Raw genomic sequence first — 24,269 nt, forward strand, 5'->3', positions numbered from 1 at the left:
CATTTAAAGTAATGAACACATTTTTAATTGCAGTAATGGAAGCCAGAAGGTACTGTCTGCACACTTGGGGAAACGCTCTGAGGTTTTTTAGAAGTAAAAAATAAAATACATCATTTTAAAAAATATATAATTTAGGGCAGCACGAAACAGCTCAATGAGGATGAGCTTACGTGTGGCGCAGTATACAGAAATATTTGATTTTTGGGGCTCAGTTTCCCTGTGATGCTCCCTGTATGACTTTAGGTTGGCCACTCTCTCACTCACAGACTCACTCGTCTCATGGGATAGAGGGTCAAATGTTGTTGTGGATAATGAGGACAGACGCCCATGCATGTATTTGGCTCTGACTTGGTCTTGTTTTTCGACACTAGGAGCAAATGGCCTGGATGTCCTACCTCAGCATCATTGCCATCTTTGGCTTCGTGGCATTTTTCGAGATTGGCCCGGGCCCCATTCCGTGGTTCATCGTGGCGGAGCTCTTCAGCCAAGGCCCCCGGCCCGCAGCCTTCGCTGTGGCCGGCCTCTCGAACTGGACGTCAAACTTCATTGTGGGGATGAGCTTTCAGTACATTGAGGCAAGTTGATTTCACTCTGGGCAAGACGGCCTTCCCCATAGATTCGGGCTTCAGTCCCTTGAGTCAAGGGGTGGGTGTTTCTTTACAATGCACCTCCTAATGTTCAGCTTACATTCGTGTTGCACTGCAATGTTATTAGGGCAATATCCACACCGCACATTTAAAGCACTACTTTAGTCATGGCTTCCCCCAAAGAATTCTGGGAGCTGTAGTTTGTCACGTTGGTTGTAGCTCTGTGAGGGAACTGGAGCTACTATTCCCAGAATTCCTTGTGATGAGGGATGGATGGTTAAACAACCCTGGGGAATTGCAGCTCTCTGAGAGAAATAGGGGTCTTCAAACCCAGCACCCTTAATAAACTACAGCTCCCAGAATCCTTTGGGGGAACCCATGGCTGTTTAAAGTACACTTAATTTGCAGACCTTTCAGGCAAAACAGGAGGATGCTCAGGACCCTTAAATGATGAGAAAAGTATGAAAGAGAAGCATTGGTCAATTAACTCTTACAATTGCTGGTTTTAACTGTTTTTACCAATTCTTTTTTAATTCTTTTTGTTAACCACTTTGAGGTTTTCTACAATCAAGTTCTGTATCCATTTTGTGAAATAAAATAAATTATGAAATAAAATAGGGAGGGAGTGAAATTGCCGGGTGGAAAACACAACAGGAACATAGGAAGCTGCCTTTACGCTGAATCAGACCATCAGTCCATCTAGGTCATTATTGCCTATACTGACAGACAGCAGTAGCTTTCCAGGGTTTCAGGCAGAGCTACAGCCCCAAACTCATAGGGCAGATCCAGCAATATGAAACCCGCCTCTTTCTCTTTCCCTGCAGGAAGTCTGTGGCCCTTACGTCTTCATCATCTTCATGGTGCTCCTGATCCTCTTCTTCATCTTCACCTACTTCAAGGTGCCCGAGACAAAGGGCCGCACCTTTGATGAGATTGCCTCCGGCTTCCGCCAAGGGGGCGGTGGGCAGAGCGACAACAAGACGCCGGATGAATTTCACAGCTTGGGCGCAGACTCCCAAGTCTAAGCCCCGAAGACCCGACCGGCTCCTCCCTTCGCTTCACTTCCTTTGCTGCCTGTTCTTGACGCTTGTAAACAGAAGCCAGGCTCATGGCGAAGCAGGCGCCGAGGCCTCCTTTCCGGGGCTGCCGCCTGGTTTCCAGGCGACGAACTGACGCCCAGCCCTAGGAACGGTTAGCTGGTTTTTCACGTCCAGGATTTCAATGCTGACAAGGTTCGGAAGCCGCGGCTGTGGTTGAGGCCGAGCCTCTTCCGTGGGGCAGCAGTAAGTCCTTCCAGTGACCAGACCCTCACTTTTATTTTTAGAAGGAAAAAAAAAAGAACAGCAGGAACACACACACACACACAATCACACACACAGCCCTTCCAAGTTTGCAATAACAGAAGCAGCCCATTTTAATCCAAAGACAACTGTTCCGATTCTGATTTTAATGAGACACTTTTAAAAAAATTGAAGGGGTGTGGGGAGACTGTAGGACTGATCCATGATGACAAAAGAATTTCCTGCTAGGTTGGGCCCTGAAACGATAGGGGTTGCTTCTTTTATCCTTCCCATAAGGCTGTTACAAAAAGGTGGTTTGATATTTTCTTAAAAGGTCAGTGATTGAGGACCCTTACCCTTTAACACCCAAATCTAATTTGCCTCTCTGTCAGTTACCATTCCTCAGCAGGAGGAGAGAGGTGGCTGCAGCCAGAGGGGAAGCTGAGAGAAGTGAGTCAGTTCAGAAACAAAGCAAGCATTGCATTTTTAATCTTTTTTTGGTTTGGCGGAGCAGGGGCCCTAAAAGGCTCAGGCCCGAGAGCTGACTCTCGCAGGGCCGTGGCCCTTTCTGACCCTGCGGTGTGATAGTGTCTCTTGCTTGTTTGGCTGAGGAGAGGCATCCATATACATATATGTGTGTGTATCCACCTCTGATTTTGCATGTCTGAAAGGTAAACTACAAAGAGGAATGTTTGTTGCTCTGCCCACTTTTGCCCCTGGTTGCATCCAGAATGTGGCCCTCAGCCTGGAAGTTTCCCCACTGTTGCCCTAAAGCTATCATGCAGCCATTTGTTCCCTCTTTAAAACTGTAGGCGGAGGGAGGGCAAGACCCTTGAGGCCATTATGTCATGGTGTCTTTTCACCTGTCCTGGCTCGCTCCACGTAGCTTAGCTTTTAGTGGACAACCACATGTTGGGATGGGAGGAAACAAAGCAGACATAACCCTAGGTTTCCCTGTTCAGCCCTAATGCCCTCTCTCCTTACTACTTCCCCACCCTATGAGGAGAGTCCAGCTGGATCAGGCCCAAAGGTCTATCTGATCATTAAATGCCCTGTATTCAAATGGTGACAAATGAGCTGCCTCTACTGAGGTCACAAGGGGAGGGCGTGAAGTTGACAAGCACCCCGCTTGCTTTTTGCCCACCTCTGCTCTTCAAAGGTAGACTGCTCCTGAAGATGGAGGTTCCACTAACCAGTAGCCATGGAAACAGAAGCCTAGTGCTGGAAAGGACCTCCTCTCGTCTAAATTCCTTTTAGAGCCTTCTAAGCCAGCCGGTGGCCACGGCTGTTCCTTCTGCCAGCAAATTCCAGACATTTAATGGCATGCGGTGTGACAAATGCCTTGGAAATGGGGGCAGGAGAGGAATCCAAAAGAACACCCCGAACCTCACATATTGATCTCCTTTCACCAAAAGGCTCCATAAAGACACAGTTCTATTGTGTCTGCTGCAGAGGGCCTCTGGCAAGCTCCTCTCCTCTCCCTTAGCACCCTGGACTCACCGAAATGACAGAGACTCAGTGAAAAATGGCTGCACACATTTCCTGCTTACTGTGTATAGACTGGAAAATATTTATATTATATATATATATATATGTATTTTATTTTGTTCCACCATGTTAATAGAGCACTAAGTTATAGTGTGGTTTCAGATGGACAAGCAACTTTACTGTAAATAAATATATGATAAAACAGATCTTAGGTCCTCTAGCAAGAGTTGTATTTGACTAAGATGACTGTTTGTTTGTATAGATAAAATTAATATGCACTGTAGTGGCATCTGAATGCACTGACATTTTAGACCTTCCTCCATATAGTCAACTACCCCAAGCCCTTAAAGGACCCTGAGCAAGTGTGTTTTTTGGATAGAAGCTCTTGGCAGGTTTGCAAAAATTAAAGAGAGAAAATGGACACACAGCTATTTAAAAATAAGTATTTTTGAAATTTATTTTTCTGTTTTTAAATTGGAGACACGACCACACTTGGAAAAAAAGGACAATATGTTTTTAGGAATTGCAAAGAAAATGAAATGTTAACTTTTTGCATTTGCTGTGTATGGTGTAATGTCAGAATGAACTCCTTTCTAAAGTGCCAATGGTTAAGGGGTGGGAGGGTAAAGAGAAGAAAAAAAGACACACAGAAAGGAGAACCTTGTATGGACAGAATAAATGAAATGAGCGTTTGAGAACCCTGGACTGTGTCATGTGGTTTCATTTCAGCCCTTGCAGAAAATCCTGTGCCTTGAGGGGGAGGGGTCAGCCTGGGCTTGGGGGTCCTCTCAAGGAATCTCCTGCCTGCTCACCTTGAGAGTTGGGGGCCACCCCTCCATTGGCCCTCTACTTTCTTCCCTGAGGAAATTCTCAGCGAGCTGCTACAATAAATCTAGAACATCATTCCCTCCTGCAGCAAGCACATGCGGGTCTCGTTCCTCCCTACATCCTGTTGCTCCTGGGCTACCCAGAGCAATCATGGTTTAGCATATTGCCTGAGCTTGGGCTCTGGGGTTTGCCTTGCTCTAGCCAAACCATGGCCCATATAGACATGGGTGCAACTGTATGCTCATATGCATAAAGATTTAAAAAAAACACAAAACCAATGTGGTGGTGAATTTTCACAGCTTTAAATTTTGTGCAGCTGGGTGACTTGGGACAGCAGTGAGGGCAGAGAGCCGCCTAGATACAGTTAAAGGCCATGCTTTGCTTTCAGCTTCAGCAGCTCCCATTGGAGGGTGGGTGGGTGAGTTTTTAATCTTCCATTTGGCCGAGGAATCTGAAGCAACTGGCTCTGCAAAGGATGTCTGAGTCCTGCCTGCTCTCTGTCCAAGGCATATTTATCATCGTCTGGATTTTGTTACTCAGCTGGTGGGGGGCTCAGATGGGAAGATAAGTGGCCTCTGGCAATTGGAAAGAAATGGACTGGAGGTTCATCTGCTCCTCTCCAGGTTGAAGAATATAATCTACAGATATATCTAAGAAGTGCCAATTTAATTAAAACTGGAAGTAGAAACAGGAAAGGATGATTAGCAACTGGCATCTAATGCTCATCTGGGAAGCCAGGCCTGAGGATGGCAGTGGTGGGTCTATTTTGCATAGATTGGTTTGGATTTTAACAATTTAACCAATTGGTGAAGTGATTCGCTTGGTTCATACTTGGGCAGCTTCTTCATAACTTGCAGAAGTTTCATCACAAGTTCATGAGCCTGAGAGTGACAAGCAAGAGGAAGAGAAGGAAGGAAGAAAAGAACATGCAACATTATTCCTTAGCAATTGTTAAAAAGGATACTTTCTTTTAAATGCCTGATTCCTATTAGCCCTGCCCTGGCTGCAGTTAACATAATGTTCCTTTCCTCACACAATCTCTGTTGTTGAATGGAATGGGGCTGATCATCAATTGCTTCTTTAAATAGGTAAGCTGGGCATGCAACAAAATGTTGCATCACAAAGCACTCCTGTCTGTTTCTCCAGCAATGCCCCTGGGAACCACATTGTGTCATAATGTAACATCATTCCCATTGGGCTACTTGGGGGAAGAAGAGGGGAGGGAACTCTGCTGCTGTTTCAAGTGGCAATGAGTAGTTTGGCAAGGTATTTTCATTAAAGAAAAGGAAGCAGGCAAAAGGCCTTGTTGGAGCAGATCAATTCAGCATCCCATTTCCCACAGCAGTTATCAAAATGCCTACAAGAAGCCCACAAGTAAGACTCTCTCCTGCTCATGACTCCCTACAACTGACACTCAGAGGCATATTGCTTCCACCACTGGAGGAAGAACATAGCCATTGATACACTGTGGCCAGTAGCCACCAATAGCCTTATCCGCCATGGATTTGTCTAGCTCTCTTTTAAAGCCATCCAAGTTGTTGGCCATCGCTAGTTCTTACAGGGGCATTTTCCATAGTTTAAGCTATGCATTGTGTGAAGAACTAATTTCTTTGTCTTGAATATTCCAACATTCAGCTTCATTAGATGTCTCAAGTTCTAGTGTTATGGGACAGGGAGAAAACCTCTCTCCGACCACACAAATGCATCATTTTATACTCTCTTCTTTTTCCACAATGAAAAGCCCTTTCCTCACAGAGGAGCAACTCTGCCAGCCCTTGGATCATTTCATTTCCTCTTTTAGGTCCCTCTTCCAGGTCTACAATGTCTTGTTTGAGGCCCTGTCAGGATGCAATTGCTTAGGGACGCCTGGTGATGACACTGGTCTGGGATATGTGATGTATTTCAACCCAAACAGACACCATTGTCAACTTGCCTTTGGCACATCCAGGATCAAGTAATGAAACATGGCCAGAGTATGGAGGACCTTGGCTATTTGAGCCAGCTGAGGTCGCGGAGACTGCTCTCGGATCTCTAAGATGGCGCTTAGCATCTGTTTTGCTTCAGCTCGCTGCTTTGCATCTGTAAGGTAGAAAGGGAACTCCATGAAGTGGGATCTACTGCAGTCAAGGGAGCACAGTCTATCTCTGGGCCTGGCTGGCCTGGCTGACCTGTTTAGGCAAGAGCCTTACCAAACTGAGCTGAAGGGGACCTTTCTCTTTTTAGCACAATGGATCAGGCTGTTATCTCATCCACCCCTTGTAGGCAAAGTTTCCATGCACCTGTCAAGACTGCTTACTTGTCAATCATTAGGACATCAGGTGACTTTTGAAAAGCCCCGTTTTGTACACTTCTTTGAGAAGGTTTTGCAAGGCATTACCAACTGCTAGTTGACGGTGCCTACAAACACTGTTCTGGCTGAGCTCAGTCTTCACCTGCCCTCTGTGCCTGATGTCGTATACGATGGTGTCATATATGACACTAGGTGCAGGGCAGGTGAGTTTGACATGGCCAAAGTGTCCATCTGAGTCTGGAGAGCCTAAAAAGGCCCATGGTTGACTGAATCTGCACCCACTTGCAGATGTTATAATAGCTCAGAAAAGGAACGGGGAGGAATATTGTTTCTTTTTCAGAAGATGTAGCCATGTGCCACAGTCAGCTAGCTCTCTGCCCTGCCCCCACCTAACTCTCTGGCAGGAGGAGGGAAGCAGCCTGAATTTTAAACCACCCCATTTTCTTGGAATGGGGAGAAGGGGGAGCCATCTGAAAGAGCGGAAGTTACCAAGGACTTCTTCTGTAGTCTCCTCCTCTTCCGCAAGCATATCAAGTTCTGCCGGAGTCATAAGCGTGTGGTACTGGAGGCCGATGAAGTGGCTGAAATGGTGGTGCCAAATATTGGTCACCTGATGAGAAGAGGGCTCATTAAGCAAGGAAGAAAAGGGTGCGGTGATCCCCCTCCCCTTAACGTCCACTGTATGTTGGGGCCACCTTTGAACATTTCTTGGGACTGATCCAGAATATAGCTTCTATATCCCCCCCCACTTCCGCTACCAACAATGCACAGCTGGCTGTGTGTGTGCGCAAGGCACACTTGAGAAAAATAACACTTTTCCATGGCAATATGACACAGAGGGGAGATGGAACCTGAGATGAGGCTGCCGCGTTCAGCATCACCTCTACTTCCAACCCAGCTGTCTCAAGCCGACTGACCTCAGAGTACAGGGAATCGGCAATGTCCATTCTGTTCTGACGGAAGAAGACATTGGCCATGTGGAAGTATCCCCCCGAGGCGGCCATGTGGTTCGTTCCAAAGGCACAAGAGGAAAAGTAAATCTGAAATGGGATAAATGTATTTATTTATTTCAGCTATTGGTACACCACTGAAATCGCCAAAGTTTCTAAGGGCTCTACAATAAGATTATTAAAAACATACAATGGATAAAATCAACTAAATTTAAAAAAAAAACAACCAACCACCATCAGAAGCAGCTTTGTGTAGCCACTTTAGCAGAGGCTTACGTCATTAGCCAGGTGGTACAAAGAGTCCTCAAAGTTCCCTTTGGCGGCGTGAAGGAGGCCCAGGTTGCGATGAAAGTCAGACTGAATGGCGTTGCTGCAGTGGGAATTCTTGAGGATAATCCACTGGGCTTGTGAGAGGTACTCCTCTGCTTGGGTAAGGTGCCCGAGGCCTGGCAGGAAGGAGAGAAGCCAAGAAAAAGTCAGCAATCTGTGGTGGTCTGTGTCTGTAGTGCAAACATCTGTATCCTGATCAAGATCTCGGAAAACCCTGAGACATCTTGATAGAGCACCCCAGAGCCTGTGTACTAAGCAGGACTTGCCTGGTAAGCAAGGCAGAGAGCGTAAAAGCTCTTCCTGCACCAGGAAAAAAGAGTTTTTGCTGATGCAAAAAAGAATTTTTAAGATCTCCACCTTGTCTGTATTTAATTTATGCAATTTCAACCAGTAGGCCTTCAACTGCGCACAACTGATGCTGCACAACTTAAACATGTGCAAGTTGTGATCATACTGTATATATCTGCTCTCTGCATTGCTTTGGGGGGCAAAGCCCACTCAGTGCAGGCAACAGAAAGGTAAGGATGCCCACGTGGGGGTGGTTCCAAGGGGACAGTTTGAGTATACACATTTTCGCATATACCGTATTTTTCGCCCTATAGGACGCACTTTTTCCCCTCCAAAAATGAAGGGGAAATGTGTGTGCGTCCTATGGGGCGAATGCATGCTTCGCGGACCTCTCCGCAAGCAGCGGGAGCGCTCCCGCTGCTTGCGGAGAGTTGCCTGCATGCTGAAGCCTGCGCGCGCTGAGCTCAGCGCGTCCAGGCTTCGCGGACCTCTCCGCAAGCAGCGGGAGCGCTCCCGCTGCTTGCGGAGAGCTGCCTGCATGCTGAAGCCTGCGCGCGCTGAGCTCAGCGCGTCCAGGCTTCGCGGACCTCTCCGCAAGCAGCGGGAGCGCTCCCGCTGCTTGCGGAGAGCTGCCTGCATGCTGAAGCCTGCGCGCGCTGAGCTCAGCGCGTCCAGGCTTCGCGGACCTCTCCGCAAGCAGCGGGAGCGCTCCCGCTGCTTGCGGAGAGCTGCCTGCATGCTGAAGCCTGCGCGCGCTGAGCTCAGCGCGTCCAGGCTTCGCGGACCTCTCCGCAAGCAGCGGGAGCCAGCGCTGGGCTCCCACGGCTTGCAGAGAGCTGCCTGTTTGGGGGCTGGGGTCGAGGGAAGCTCGAGCTTCCCCAACCCCGCGCCTGGGGGGGAAAATAATTTTTTCCCTTTATTTCCCCCCCAAAAAACCTAGGTGCGCCTTATGGGACGGTGTGTCCTATAGGGCGAAAAATACGGTACATGCCATCCCCGCAACATAATCCCTGCACAAGACACGATTACAACGTTTTTTAAAAAGAGACCATTGTCCCTATCTAGAAATTGACACAGAACTACTTCAGCACAGCTCCAGCCAAACTCACCCAGACCTGCCTCAGCTAAAATGAGGTATGCTGGCACCAGTTCCACAGCATTTGAACTGTGTACGCTGATGCTGAACTTCAGCGAATGCAACGCAGCTGGAATGGCATCTTCGTGTTTGCCTTCAAGAAGAAAATTCTGAGCGACTGCCTGGGTCAACTCGGCCAGGAATTTCTGTGGACAAGCATGGATTGTTAAGCCACTCTCAGGTACACACACACAGCTTTTATTTTTGATGTTTATTTCTGATGAGTAGTTTTGGTACTTGCGCTGTTCTAGCCACCAGTTTGCTTTGGGGCCTACTCTGACCTATAAAACCTGACACATCTCAAGACCCCAACACCTCAAGGATCGCCACTCCCTATTTGAACTGAATGGGACCCTGCTGTCCATCCGTGAACCTCCCGGACCTGGACCACTCCCTCACCTCTCTTCTGAACTTCTGCTCTCGCCCATGCTTCCTTTCTTCCTCTGAATTGTAAAAAGGTAATGTTGTACGCAAAGGGATGAGAAGTTGACATATTTTCTCATGGATGCTGACCCAATCGGCACTCTGGTGTTCTACGTCGCTAAGAAAAGATGAGAGACATGGCTATTAGCAGCGCAAATTGTGATGCGTGCATCAATTATAATTAATATTAGGTAATTTGTATAGTGCTTCCTGCCAAAATAGGCTTTAAGCAGTTTACTAGTATAAAAAACAACTGTTTGTTCATTTTATTTCTTTTTAATTAATGGAATTGATAGTCTGCTTAATTGCAAAAACCTGTAAGTAGTGTACATAAAATATTCTCTTAAAATTATCACTAAAACTTAGAGTTAAACACAAGCCTGTCATTAAAGTTGATTCATAAATGCTACATGACTCCTAGAAAACTCTCACATAAAAATTCATCTGCGTCCCCAAGGTGTTGGAGGGGATGTACAGAAATTGGAAAAACTTCCACCTATAGTAGGGATGTACTAGAGTGCAATAATTTTAGGCAACAGCATTCAGAGAAATTGCTAAGATCCTAAACTGCCACATTATCCCAACTTCTCAGCTACCACTTTTATCTATATTTGTCAAGAGTAACAAAAAGCGCATCTGCTATACTGGCTAAAATGACAATCACACAATTTTGGAAAAATTTAGACAGGGCCAATTTTACCACCTGGTACACTAAAGTGTCGGATATTACCCTATTTGAAAAAATAAACAATTTCTTTATTGTTCTGGTGTATATCCTGCATCTCTTTACATAACACTCAAGGTAGCTTCAGTTCCTTGGAGGAAAGGTGGGATATAAATTAATAAATAATATAATGGGGACAACGACGATGACAATCAGAGATAGAAAGAACAAAAAATAGTGACCTGTTTAAAGCATCCCGATCAATGATAGAGAGAATTTTTGCTTGCTTTTTATTTAATATATTTGTATTTATTTCTTACATTTATACTGCACCTTTGTTCCAACCAGGAATTCAAGGTGGTCTCCCTACCCTCATTTAATCCCCACAACAACCCTGTGGAGAAGTGGGGATTTGAGCACTAGTCTCTCTGGCACTCTAACCACTACACCACACAGTCTCTCTATATCAACTATACACACACACACACACACATATCTATTTATCTATATATAATCTCAAGGAACAGAAATAATAACAGTGTGCATATATATAGTAAAACTGACAGTTTTATCCATATTTGGATTTTATCATGTTTTCAGTTTCCTTATTATCAACAAATATTTTATATTCTTTGTAAACCACTTGGAGGTTTTTTCTTTCTTTCCTTAAGCAGTACATAAATCTTGTTAAAAAAATAAAACAAATAAAATATAGGCAAAAAGCTTGCTCTGCTTATGGATCCACCCCCGTCATTCAAAACTGATTAAAGGGATTGCTGGATAGACCTTTAAAAAGCCACACATCACCAGACCTGGCCCTTCCTTATTCCTGTCGGACTGGGACCCGGGAGAGACCAGGGTTCGCATCGCCGCTTGGTCGCCTTCAAGCTCACCTAGGTGACCCCTCAGCCTATAACCTACCTAACAGGGTTGTCGTGGGGGATTAAAAACGAGGGTGGGCAGAACCATGTACGCCACCTTTCGAAAAGGGTGGCATGTAAATGCTAAATAAATAAATAAGCCCAAAGGAGGCGACCGCCCCTGAGGACGCCGCTCCATAGCATCTCCCCAGCTTCACCCTACGAATGCCTGCCTGCATGCCGTGCCTACGGGCGTAGGTGGGGGAAGGGAAGGAGGGAGCGCGGCCCTGCTCACCAGTAGTAGGTGACAGCGCAGGATCCGCAGCGCAGCGTGGCCGGCCCGCGGCACAGTTCGCAGAAGAGCTTCTGCCCGCGAGGCAACGAGAGCGGCACCAGCTGCTGCGTCTGCATCGCTCCGACGCCTCGGTTGCTAGGGGAGCCGTCGCTAAGGCGGCGGGCCGGACTTCCGACACGCTCCTTCTGCTTCCGGCACGCCCAACCAATCCTGAAGCCTCAAGGGAGCGCCCATAGAGAAGGGGCGGCTAGAGCGACACACGCAGCATGAACGCACCTCTCCCGGAAGCGGAAGTAGCGCAAACAGAAGCTGCTGCAACGCTCGCGGCGCCAGAGCCGCTCCTGCTCTGCCGACGCCGCCATGGCCGAGCAGGTGCCTCCGGTGTCTCCCGTGGAGGTCGAGGCGGAGCGGCGCGTTCGGGCGTGGGCGGAGGCGCAGCGGGCGCGGGGCCGTCGCGTGGCGCTGGTGACGTCGGGCGGAACGCAGGTGCCGCTGGAGGCGCGAGCCGTCCGCTTCCTGGAGAACTTCAGCAGCGGGCGGCGCGGGGCGGCCTCGGCCGAGAGGCTGGTGCGCGCCGGCTACGGCGTCTGCTTCCTCTACCGCACACGGTCGGCTTTTCCCTGGGCGCGCGCCCTGCCGCTCAGCGGGCCCGCGCTCCTGGACGTTCTGCGCGTGCAGGATGGTGACACAGGTGGGCAGCGCGTCCTGGTCGACTGCAGCGGCAGCGCGCTGCCGGACCTTGTACCCGCGCTGCTGGCCTACCACCGCGCCAAGGAGGAGGGCGCCCTCCTGGTCCTCGAATTCACCGGCCTGGTGGAGTACCTGGCGCTCCTGCGCGCTGCCGCCCGGGCCCTCGCACCGCTCGGTAAGCGGAGGTGGTGGGAGGTCGGAGGAAAGGAGGGCGTGGTGCCCGCGCCTGCTCGTCCACCTCAGTATTGCCGGTACGGAGTGGCAGCAGTTTTCTCCTGGGTTCCAAGTGTGAGCCTGGGAGTTCCTGCCAGCAATGCTAGGTCGTTTTCTGCGCGTCAGGATCTGGAGCATGTTTGTTGGGTGGTGCTTTCCACTGGGTAATATGGATCCGAGTTTGTGTATTGAAGCTTGCAGCTCTGGAGCCCAGTCCTGAGCACATTTGCTCTGTAGTAGGACTGCTGATTCAGAGGGGCTTGCACTCAAGTAAGTGAGCTCAGGACTGCAGTCTAGAACAATCATCTATTTGAATTAAAACAGACTAAGATAATAAGTTTAAATGCATTCTGCCTCCCCCATGCCCGCTTTTATGGTTTAGGGATTTTTTACTTTTACTTTCTAAAAAATTTCTATTAACATTAACACTCTGGAAACTAAATAAATTCGAAATAACTTAAAACCTTCCAGTCTAAAATTTTGCACATTCATGTGGAAATTGTTGTGGAGGTTTTTCAACTAGCACCACTTATGGTACCAATTTTTCTCACTTGCTTAATCCTCAACCAGGTTCCAGTGCCATGTTTTACTTGGCAGCAGCTGTGTCTGATTTCTACATCCCAGCTTCAGAGATGCCTGAGCATAAGATCCAGTCTACTGATGGACCCCTACAGGTGAGCTCAGCAGGTACTGGAATTTTGTTCCTGGAGACTTGTGGTCCATTAAGAGCACCAATTAAGCACTCCAGATAAATGCACCATTAAGCACCGTTAAATGCACCAATTAAGCACTCCAGTTGTTATGTATAAGATTACTTTTATGTTGTCAGAGCAACAGGGGCTGCTGGGGAACCCACAAAAGTAGTGGCTAAAGGCCTGTAAATTAGACAGGCTTATACAGAGGCATTCCTTTGCCTTTGCTTTCCGCATGCATAGAAATAAAATAATATTTTCAGAGGGGAAGCATGCCTGCATTATCAGAGATGGATGCCTGATTCAGCAAGAATTCAGTGTCTAATTTATGTCAAACTGGTCCTAAGCTTAGTTTTCCCCTGCACAAACACTCACAGATTTTCCTAACAATATTTATTCACATGTAAGCTACTTATCATAAATGTATTTGGCTACAGAGGCCTGTAGCCAAGCACCAGAATCCTGGATTGTAGTACCAAATTGTTACTTTCCTCCACTTTTTGATATTCCCCCTCTAGAAGCACTCACCAGCTTTTCCTCTGTTGCCCTGGGATGGATCTCTTCCTGGAATCCGGGGTGAACAGGGCAGTCTAGGCCCTATTACTAGATCTGCTTGTGTGTCTGTTTGTCTGTACTGTACACATGTTCATGGAATGATCATACTGGGACAAATGAGGAAATGCAAATAAATATCAAACCCAAGGAACATCAATGTTTGTTTTCACAGAATAGCAGGCAGGAAGAAAACCGACTTTGTGGCCAGAACCACCAGTGCAGTTATAGAGTAGTAAAAGGTGGCTAGTCCAATACAAGGCAAACCTACCTTGCTTGGATCATAATCGAGTTAGTTACTCTTGGTGCAAGAGAAGCTAAAGGCAAGGAGGTTTGGGGATGGGTGTTTGGAAACTCAGCGAAGTCCATGTGTCAACAACAACAGTTGCAGCTCCAGTGATAGCTGTAGGTGTGCAAGATACCTAATGCTTGAAATGTGGAAATAAGGGAGAGGGTTGTGACACAGTTACAACCTCTGTCAAACAATGAGTAGGTAGAAATGGTTTCCTGATTTTTAAATTAGGACTGCTTATAAAGGCTGGGTTATTTGTTGGGTTCTCTCTGTGCCAACCCATCCCTTTCCCAAGCTCAGGCTATCGCTGCATCAGGAGCATGTGTGTGTTAGGGCTAGGCGATACCAGCTTTTCAACATTGCGTTTTGGCTATATTTGGCAATGTTGAAAAAATAAGCTGCATTGGCTCTGCCTGCAAGTGCCTCCAGTGATCGCTGCTAGCAGAAGGACTCAGGAGCCGTGGTGGTTTCATCAGCAATATACTGCTGAGTGAAACCGACATCACTGTCTGCTCCTCATACCGGTCCTGGGCGATATATCGCCCAGGCCTAGTGTGTGCGCATTATGCTGAACTTCTTTCTTAAGAACATAAGAAGGGCACTTCTGGATCAAGTCAGGGGGCCATTTAGTCCAGCATCCTATATCACAGTGGGCAACTGGCTACCTGTAGAAAACTGTCAAGTAGGAATTGAGCACAAGAGTACTCCCCTCCTGTGGTTTACATCAAGTGGCATGCAGAATCATTACTGCCTCCAACCATGGCCATCTCCTCTGTGAATTTGTCTAATCCTCCTTCCCTTATTGCAGATCACAATGAAGATGGTGCCAAAGATGTTGTCCCCTCTGGTTAAGGAATGGGCTCCAGAGGCATTTGTGATATCATTCAAGCTGGAAACAAACCCTTCCATCCTGATTGACAAAGCAAAGCAGGCATTGGAGAAATATCGCCACCAGGTGGTGGTTGCCAACGTGCTGGACTCCCGGAGAACCTCCGTGATTGTGGTCACCAAGGACTTGGAGACTCAGTTGTCGCTTTCTGATGATGAAGTGGCCCAAGGCATGGAAATCGAAGAGAAGATTGTCAGCTATCTTGAGTCCCAGCACAGGGCTTTTATGGAGAAATGACTTCTCCTGAGTAAAAGTGACTTCTTTGATTCCTCAGAACAGAATAGACAAATGGTTAAGAGGTGAACCGAAGATGTTTTTATTACTGCTAAATCGTGTCAAAACTTTACTACAATGGTGTATAGGATCAAAAGGGTGAAATTCTGACATAATTTTGGCTATTTTTGCACAACACATGTTTGCTGCTTGTTAGAAATATATACCATATAAATCTAAACATTCCTAAGTCACGGCTTTTCTGAGTGTACCATCCCTATCTCCTGTTTTGTTTAGCCTTGTGTGATCAAACCTTAGGGAATGTTTGAATACTCTCTCCTTGCAAGCAAGGTTAGATGGCTACACCTTGACCATAATGACTTCTGGCCATTTCACTTGGTCATAGTCTGACCAGGACTGGCCCTGGTGCTGTTTGCATTGCCATATAAAGGTTCTTGCTAATATATAATCTTCTGGGTCTATGTTAAAATATTATATAGGGTTAGAGCAGGGCTGAGGAACCTTCCTTTTGCATTCCTGTCAGTGGTAAACTGTGTGCTGGCAGTGGGTGGGACAGAAGCCAGCTGTGGGCAGAGCCAGAAGTTGGCATGGTTTTTCTTTTCCACCCTGTGGGTTGATGGGGAAGAAGCAGTTCACTCTTGCTGGAGGCCTGAGCTGATTGTGCATAGGGGCTTTTGAAATCAGGCAGTAGGACTGCATGAAACCCACCTCTGGCTTAGAGATGTTCACCTTTTGTACCATGTGCCACTAATTTGGGTTCAGTTTTTTACTACTGCCAAGGTGGCAGAGCCACCTTGTATTCAGCTGCACTTTCCATAGTTTAAATTGTTATACGGTGCCTCATGTACATCACAAGTGAGAAGGCACCATAAGCATTGAAAATGACAACAGCCATGTCATGAGGCTATAATCTGAATTTCAATGTTGGGGTGATAAGATGATAGTGTGATGGGAGAGGAAGGAAGGAAATAATTATACTGAAGACTTTTCCATTTGGGAATTAAGACCAGGGTTTGAGAGAGGGTGGTTTTGAGGATCAATTTGAAAGGAGCCAGTGATGTATATAGTACCATTTTTTGCTAGCCTTCCCCAACTTGGTGCCTGTCAGATGTTTTCTACTACAAATCCCATCAGCTTCTCAAAGCATAATCTTACATATATTTATTTGTACTTTAATCAAATGGCACAAGAGTAGGTTACAAAAACGCCAGTTAATATTAAAATCACAAAACTAACCAATGATGAAGTTAACAAAAGAGCAGCACAGAACATCAGTGCAGGAGCAATGCATGTCTCCACAGAAGTGAACCCCCTTGAATTCAGTAGTGCTTCCTCCCAAGTCAGTATAGGAATGTTGTGTCTGTCCATTTCCTGTCATGTGATTCCATGCTTCCTCAGTTCTTTCTGTGTTCATGTATTTGAGTGCACAGCTCCACCAAAATGTCTGGTGTTGCATTTATTTTAAAGTGTATTTATTTGGGAAGAACATGTGCTAGATGGTCTGAAAGGCAGCCTCCCCCATCTTCTGCACTGTAGATCTTTTGGACTCCCATCAGCAACTCTTCAGTAACCTGTGCTGCCTGAGGATGATGGGTTTTTTAGCCCAAAATATTGAGGGCAACAGGCTGAAGAAGGCTGCTTCAAGGCCTGATGTATTTGTTCATGTTCAGATTCAGAACTGGGTAGATGACCAAAATTGTTCTTTAATTGTTTCAATCCTGGTGAAGTTAAATCTCTAATTGGTCTTTCAGTAAATGGGGATCAGGGTACACACACCCATATGCCTGCATACATAAAGTACAAAGAAAGTAAAAGGAGCTTTGTAATGGCATATATATGTTGAAAACAAGCACAGAGATTTCACAACAGCAGTAATAACAGATAACAGTACATAGGTTTACAGGATCCAGATTCAGTCTCCTTGCGGGAGGCAGTGGAAGACAGGAGTGCCTGGCGTGCTCTGGTCCATGGAGTCATGAAGAGTCGGACACGACTAAACAACAACAACAAACAATTATTTCTCCACCCCACACACTAATCTTGACTGCCCACAAGGGTCAGGGACGTGGGGATGGACAAAGGTTGGCTCACAGCGGAGAACAGCAGGTATCTCTACACAGGTTGGTCTGATATCTGAATTTAAAGCTGGGTCCTGTGCGTATTTATGCACAGTTAAGTTCTGCTGTGTTCCAAAGCAGAGTTAGAAATGTATGTCTAAGCTGTGTGGCTGCAATCCTATACATACATTTTGGCATGTGTGGTAGATAGAATAAGAATCATACACACACACACACACACACACACACATATATATATATATATATATATATATATATGCAGGTTTTGGTGTCCTCGGGTGTCTTCCCGTGTAAAAGTTGGGGTGTCTAGGCGACGTTTCGACGAGGTCTCACTCGTCATCTTCAGGCTGGTGCTTTCGGCTTCTTGTTACTGGAACAGAGCAGGATCTCAGTGTTTGAGTTCCTATAAATACTGTTGAGGAGGTGTGGTGTATAGCCTCCAATGTTCTGGGCAGAGAGGAGGTTCCCAGGCTAGTGTGCCTTTTCTTCTTTTGTTCCTTAATTACTTGAGGGATATCTTGAGTGATTTCTTGAGTGATTTCCTGAATCCCACTTAGGTGGGTCATTAGGTGTGGATTAGTTGCTAAAGCCTTCGTGTCTTGAACTCTTGAACTTTGTGAAGAGTTTTTCTGAGAAGATGGCTGTACTGCACTTGGTTGTGCTCTGGCTTGGCTTCGTGTATAGGGGCGAGCTGTGGTTTTGTGGCCTGTGCCAGCCAGATCTGTGTAGGGATTGCAGGGGGGTGCAGCATCCGGAGGTGCCACCCTGGTTTGGCTACTGGATGGTGTCTGTAATTTATCTGTGGAGAGGGTCTGGGTTTGGGTCTGGTGTGGTTGATTGGTGATGGCGTTCTGTGTGCCTCTGGATCTGGTGTCCGATTTTGTGGGGAGGGCTAATTTCCAGATGTCTGGCAAGCGGGATGTGTCGTCACGCTTGTTCATGTTGTGAGGGTGTTTCTCTATCTCGATGGCTTCCATGATTATTCTCTTGTGGTGATGTTCCATGTTAAAGAGCAATTTGGAATCTGCAAAATTAATTTCGTGTCCTGTTTCTTTCATGTGTTGGAAAAGAGAGGAAGTTTTTTCTTCTTTTTTGACGGCATTCTTGTGTTCTGCGATACGTGCATTTATTCGTCTGTTTGTTTGTCCAATGTACGTGGCTGGGCAGACTTTGCAGGGTATTTCATAGACCCCTTGGTTTTCCAACTGAATTTTATCCTTGGGGTTTCTGAGGATATTGGCTATTTTTTGGTTGGTGCAAAAGGCTGTTTTGATATTGTGTTTATGGAGGATTTTGCTAATTTTATCTGTAGTGCCCTTGATATAAGGAAGGAGGGCTATGCCATTGTTTTCTTCTGTGTCTTGGTTTTTGGGGGGTGTTTCTTTTTGGATTAGCTTCGTAACCCTGTTTTGCTGGTATCCATTGGCAATTAACACATTTGAGAGATTCTGTAACTCAGTTGTCAAGTGGTCTTCGTCAGCCAGGCGTTTGGTTCTGGAGATGAGAGTCTTGGCTACGGAGTTTATTTGTGCAGGGTGGTGGTGTGATTGTGCATGTAAGTAGCGGTTGGTGTGTGTTTTTTTCCGGTAGATAGTGTGTCCTAGGGAGCCATCAGGTTTTTTGTAGATTAGGACGTCAAGGAAGGGAAGTTGGTTGTTGGCTTCTATTTCCATAGTGAATTGTATTTTGGGGTGTAGGCTGTTGAGATGTGTGAGGAAGCTATCCAGTTTTTCCTTCCCGTGTGGCCAAATTACAAAGGTGTCGTCAACATATCTGAGCCAAAGTTTGGGTTTGTGTTCTGACTTGTCTAAAGCATTGGTTTCAAAGTGTTCCATGTACAGGTTAGCGATGACCGGTGAGAGGGGTGATCCCATAGGTGCTCCTTCTATCTGTTTGTATCTTTGTCCATTGTGGATGAAGTACGTGTTGGTTAGGCAGTGGTTGGTCAGGTCCAAGATGTATTCGGGGGGATTGTATTTGTTTTGAATGGCTGTCAAGGCTTCATTAATGGGCACTTGTGTGAAGAGAGATACAACATCGAAGCTCACAAGTAGGTCATTGGGTTGTAGGTTTTGCTTCTTTATTGTTTCTATGAACTGGAAGGAGTTTGGAACGTGTGAAGAGATGGATTCTGCATAGGGCTGAAGTTGCTTGGCGAGAAATTTAGCGAGATTTTGTAGAGGTGAGCCTATGGAGCTGACTATTGGTCTGAGTGGTGTTCCTTCTTTGTGTATCTTGGGGAGGCCGTAGAGTTTGGGGCATCTGGATGATTTTTCTCTGGGGATGATTCTTAGCTGGATTTCTTCACTGATAGGAGAGGCTTTTATTTTGGATTTGGTGGTTTTTTCCAGATAGGTGGTGGGATCTGTTTTTATAGGTTGGTAGGTAGGGTCTTGGAGTAGATTTGATAGTTTTGCTTGGTAGTCCGATGTGTTCATCACAACAGTGGCATTACCTTTGTCTGCTGGGAGAATGATTATGTTGTTGTCTTTCCTCAGGTTGGTGAGTGCTTTCTGTTCTTCTTTGTGTAAATTGCTTCTGGGTGGTTTGCTGGAGCAGAGGATGTTGGTGACTTCAAGTCTGATTTTATTGGCTTCATCTGGATTGATTTTGGTTAGGCTAGTTTCGACTCCGCATATGATGTTTTCCGTGGGGATGCGTCTCGGGGCGACTGCAAAGTTGAAACCTTTGGAGAGTACTTTGGTTTCAGTTGAGGTGAGGATCCTGTCTGATATGTTATGTACTGTTTGTTTCATGGGTTGTTGTGGAGGGTGGCTGGGCTTCTGGCGTTTCTCTAGTTTGTGGAGTTTGTTGGTGTGTGTGTCTGTCTTGTGTGAGGTCTCCGTTTCAGCTCTCCAGACGGCTAGTTGTTTGCATTTGTCCCAGAGTGCAGGGTGGATTTTGTTACAGAGTTTGAGGTGAAGAGTGAGTAGATCTTTGTTGGTTTGGTTTAGTAGGTATCTTTTCTTGTGTAGTTCGTTTCTGATTAGAGATAGTTCAGTTCGTTTCAGGATCCTTTCGGTAGCTGGGGTTTTAGAGTGGAATTTAAGTTGGAAGCATGTGGGAATTAAGTTGTTGTCTCGGCAGTTGCGTAGGAACAAGAGATCACATAAGATGGTGGCTCTTCGGATTTCTAGTTTCTCGTAGGTTCTTGTCAGCTGGAAGGTTTCCTCCCCGTAGAGGTGAGATATTTGCTTTCGTAGATTTTCACGGGTACAGGAATGCAGGTTTTGGTGTCCTCGGGTGTCTTCCCGTGTAAAAGTTGGGGTGTCTAGGCGACGTTTCGACGAGGTCTCACTCGTCATCTTCAGGCTGGTGCTTTCGGCTTCTTGTTACTGGAACAGAGCAGGATCTCAGTGTTTGAGTTCCTATAAATACTGTTGAGGAGGTGTGGTGTATAGCCTCCAATGTTCTGGGCAGAGAGGAGGTTCCCAGGCTAGTGTGCCTTTTCTTCTTTTGTTCCTTAATTACTTGAGGGATATCTTGAGTGATTTCTTGAGTGATTTCCTGAATCCCACTTAGGTGGGTCATTAGGTGTGGATTAGTTGCTAAAGCCTTCGTGTCTTGAACTCTTGAACTTTGTGAAGAGTTTTTCTGAGAAGATGGCTGTACTGCACTTGGTTGTGCTCTGGCTTGGCTTCGTGTATAGGGGCGAGCTGTGGTTTTGTGGCCTGTGCCAGCCAGATCTGTGTAGGGATTGCAGGGGGGTGCAGCATCCGGAGGTGCCACCCTGGTTTGGCTACTGGATGGTGTCTGTAATTTATCTGTGGAGAGGGTCTGGGTTTGGGTCTGGTGTGGTTGATTGGTGATGGCGTTCTGTGTGCCTCTGGATCTGGTGTCCGATTTTGTGGGGAGGGCTAATTTCCAGATGTCTGGCAAGCGGGATGTGTCGTCACGCTTGTTCATGTTGTGAGGGTGTTTCTCTATCTCGATGGCTTCCATGATTATTCTCTTGTGGTGATGTTCCATGTTAAAGAGCAATTTGGAATCTGCAAAATTAATTTCGTGTCCTGTTTCTTTCATGTGTTGGAAAAGAGAGGAAGTTTTTTCTTCTTTTTTGACGGCATTCTTGTGTTCTGCGATACGTGCATTTATTCGTCTGTTTGTTTGTCCAATGAGAGGATCACCCCTCTCACCGGTCATCGCTAACCTGTACATGGAACACTTTGAAACCAATGCTTTAGACAAGTCAGAACACAAACCCAAACTTTGGCTCAGATATGTTGACGACACCTTTGTAATTTGGCCACACGGGAAGGAAAAACTGGATAGCTTCCTCACACATCTCAACAGCCTACACCCCAAAATACAATTCACTATGGAAATAGAAGCCAACAACCAACTTCCCTTCCTTGACGTCCTAATCTACAAAAAACCTGATGGCTCCCTAGGACACACTATCTACCGGAAAAAAACACACACCAACCGCTACTTACATGCACAATCACACCACCACCCTGCACAAATAAACTCCGTAGCCAAGACTCTCATCTCCAGAACCAAACGCCTGGCTGACGAAGACCACTTGACAACTGAGTTACAGAATCTCTCAAATGTGTTAATTGCCAATGGATACCAGCAAAACAGGGTTACGAAGCTAATCCAAAAAGAAACACCCCCCAAAAACCAAGACACAGAAGAAAACAATGGCATAGCCCTCCTTCCTTATATCAAGGGCACTACAGATAAAATTAGCAAAATCCTCCATAAACACAATATCAAAACAGCCTTTTGCACCAACCAAAAAATAGCCAATATCCTCAGAAACCCCAAGGATAAAATTCAGTTGGAAAACCAAGGGGTCTATGAAATACCCTGCAAAGTCTGCCCAGCCACGTACATTGGACAAACAAACAGACGAATAAATGCACGTATCGCAGAACACAAGAATGCCGTCAAAAAAGAAGAAAAAACTTCCTCTCTTTTCCAACACATGAAAGAAACAGGACACGAAATTAATTTTGCAGATTCCAAATTGCTCTTTAACATGGAACATCACCACAAGAGAATAATCATGGAAGCCATCGAGATAGAGAAACACCCTCACAACATGAACAAGCGTGACGACACATCCCGCTTGCCAGACATCTGGAAATTAGCCCTCCCCACAAAATCGGACACCAGATCCAGAGGCACACAGAACGCCATCACCAATCAACCACACCAGACCCAAACCCAGACCCTCTCCACAGATAAATTACAGACACCATCCAGTAGCCAAACCAGGGTGGCACCTCCGGATGCTGCACCCCCCTGCAATCCCTACACAGATCTGGCTGGCACAGGCCACAAAACCACAGCTCGCCCCTATACACGAAGCCAAGCCAGAGCACAACCAAGTGCAGTACAGCCATCTTCTCAGAAAAACTCTTCACAAAGTTCAAGAGTTCAAGACACGAAGGCTTTAGCAACTAATCCACACCTAATGACCCACCTAAGTGGGATTCAGGAAATCACTCAAGAAATCACTCAAGATATCCCTCAAGTAATTAAGGAACAAAAGAAGAAAAGGCACACTAGCCTGGGAACCTCCTCTCTGCCCAGAACATTGGAGGCTATACACCACACCTCCTCAACAGTATTTATAGGAACTCAAACACTGAGATCCTGCTCTGTTCCAGTAACAAGAAGCCGAAAGCACCAGCCTGAAGATGACGAGTGAGACCTCGTCGAAACGTCGCCTAGACACCCCAACTTTTACACGGGAAGACACCCGAGGACACCAAAACCTGCATTCCTGTACCCGTGAAAATCTACGAAAGCAAATATATATATATATATACACATACCTTATGTGGGAATACTCCATTCCAGTTGTTGTGTCTTTCAACCCAAAATGTATAGGATTTTCCTGTGACTATTTTGACCCCATATGCTTCAGTTCTGTGCTGTATTGCATTGGAGTTGATCCCAGCAACTCTTTGGGACTTAACATTTGAGTAAACATGCTTAAGGATTGGTCGTATGTTTCAAAAGCAGAAATTGGCACCTACTTAGCAGAAAGCTTCACACCTATACATGTCTTTCACATACAAGACCTAGTGAACTCTTTGAATTTACTCTTACCTTGCCACGAGTGCTACCATTTCTGCATGCTTACCTGAGAATAAGCTCCATTGAGTGCTGAGCGACTTCCAAATAAGCAGTTCCCACGGCAAGCACAATCCTGTGTGCGTTTAGCAAGTCACATTACCTTTTACGGTCATTGCCTCTCAGCCCAATTTACCTCACAGGGTTGTCGTGGAGGGGGGATTAAAGGAGATTAAATGAGATTGGGGAGAACTATACACCATCTTAAACATCTTGGGGGGTGGGTGCGGGAAATGTGGATATAAATGAAATAATAAACCCCTGTGGGTGCTTGCCTTAGGGAGAAAAACAGCAAAGTTTACTTCCGAGTAACGCATGCAATGCAAGCGAAATGGGTTTTACCCGCGGTGGGGGCGTGGGCGTTGTCACCTTGCCACGACTACATGCTCCGCGGGAGGGGGGCGCCCTTCTCCCCCCACTGCGCTGAGGCTTAGCCGGGGCCTGGAGGGTAGGCCTCGTTGCCATGGTGACCGCGGCCTAGCTTTGGGCTCGGGTAATCCGAACCGGCTCTCAACTGGCGTTGCCGAGCTCGCATGGAGGGAGCCCAGCCGGTGAGTACGGAAGGGGGTGGATGCGACTCCTCCGGGGAAGGCAAAAGAAGGGCAGCCGGGAGTAGCGGGGAGCGGAGCGTGAGCTCTGTACTTCCTTGCCCCGGCGAGGCTGTTGGTCGGGAGAGAAACAAAACACACGACAAGCGCCTCAGAAAAGAGCCCCGCGGCATTCGGCCGAGAAGCAGCGGCCACGGAAGCCCCCGGCGAACCTTCCCTTGTGCTGCTGTCTTCGCCCCGGCAGCGAGAGGTAGACTGTCCCTGGCCAGGGGAGGCTCAACAGTGAATTTGCCTGACACGATACATGTCTACTGTAGATACATTTCTGCCCTTTTCGTAGAATTGGAAGGGACCCAGTCACCCCGAAAACCCTGTGGGGTAGGTTAGGCCGTGGGAATGGATGACTGGCCCAAGGCCACCCAGTGGCCGAATGGTGGGATTTGAATCCTGGTCTCCCAAGTCTTGCCCAAAATTTTTAATCACTACATCATACTGGCTAGATTAAAAAAAAATCCCTGCTGGGTTAATGAAAACGAACAAGATCGCTCTACGCTGCCAAGTTTCTGTTTTGTG

The 24,269-nt window shown here is 46.7% G+C and overlaps 4 protein-coding genes across 7 annotated transcripts in view; 3 read left to right on the forward strand and 1 right to left on the reverse strand.

Annotated features, from left to right (window-relative positions):
• Positions 1–4,058, forward strand: part of SLC2A1 (solute carrier family 2 member 1) — a 40,201-nt gene extending 36,143 nt beyond the window's left edge. Inside the window, exons 9-10 of one of the 2 annotated variants that reach the window (XM_083452156.1) lie at positions 372–575; positions 1,412–4,058. In XM_083452156.1, the coding sequence (XP_083308282.1) occupies positions 372–575; positions 1,412–1,612 (405 nt within the window). In that variant the 3' untranslated portion in view covers positions 1,613–4,058. Of the gene's footprint in view, positions 1–371; positions 580–1,411 lie in introns of both variants that reach the window. The other variant, XM_083452155.1, reaches the window with a different exon arrangement.
• Positions 4,059–4,446: 388 nt separating this feature from the next.
• Positions 4,447–11,554, reverse strand: ZMYND12 (zinc finger MYND-type containing 12). The gene is made up of 8 exons (XM_083452238.1): positions 11,419–11,554; positions 9,576–9,717; positions 9,151–9,322; positions 7,700–7,869; positions 7,391–7,513; positions 6,963–7,083; positions 6,117–6,262; positions 4,447–5,064 (listed from the first exon to the last, which is right to left on the reverse strand). Exons 1-8 carry the CDS (start codon positions 11,532–11,534, stop codon positions 4,945–4,947), a joined length of 1,110 nt encoding a protein of 369 aa, XP_083308364.1. The 5' UTR covers positions 11,535–11,554; the 3' UTR covers positions 4,447–4,944.
• Positions 11,555–11,778: 224 nt separating this feature from the next.
• Positions 11,779–15,213, forward strand: PPCS (phosphopantothenoylcysteine synthetase; the record flags this gene model as incomplete). The annotated part of the gene is made up of 3 exons (XM_083452257.1): positions 11,779–12,283; positions 12,892–12,995; positions 14,666–15,213. 3 exons carry the CDS (start codon positions 11,779–11,781, stop codon positions 14,981–14,983), a joined length of 927 nt encoding a protein of 308 aa, XP_083308383.1. The 3' UTR covers positions 14,984–15,213.
• An 8,004-nt stretch (positions 15,214–23,217) lies between these two features.
• CCDC30 (coiled-coil domain containing 30) overlaps positions 23,218–24,269 on the forward strand; it is a 36,804-nt gene continuing 35,752 nt past the window's right edge. The window contains exon 1 of one of the 3 annotated variants that reach the window (XM_083452072.1): positions 23,218–23,699. In XM_083452072.1, the coding sequence (XP_083308198.1) occupies positions 23,682–23,699 (18 nt within the window). In that variant the 5' untranslated portion in view covers positions 23,218–23,681. Of the gene's footprint in view, position 24,269 lies in introns of all 3 variants that reach the window. The other 2 variants (XM_083452073.1, XM_083452074.1) reach the window with 2 other exon arrangements.

The sequence above is a fragment of the Podarcis tiliguerta genome (assembly GCF_965153285.1).
Source record: "Podarcis tiliguerta genome assembly, chromosome: 8".
Lineage (NCBI taxonomy): Eukaryota > Metazoa > Chordata > Lepidosauria > Squamata > Lacertidae > Podarcis > Podarcis tiliguerta.

Coding starts and splice junctions, on each gene's coding strand:
- ZMYND12 (XM_083452238.1), bottom strand. CDS start 11,534: ATGCAGACGCAGCAGCTGGTGCCGCTCTCGTTGCCTCGCGGGCAGAAG. Junction 9,323..9,575: donor AGCAGAAGTTCAGAAGAGAG/GTGAGGGAGTGG, acceptor GCTTGTCCACAG/AAATTCCTGGCCGAGTTGAC. Junction 5,065..6,116: donor TGATCCTGGATGTGCCAAAG/GCAAGTTGACAA, acceptor TGTCACTCTCAG/GCTCATGAACTTGTGATGAA.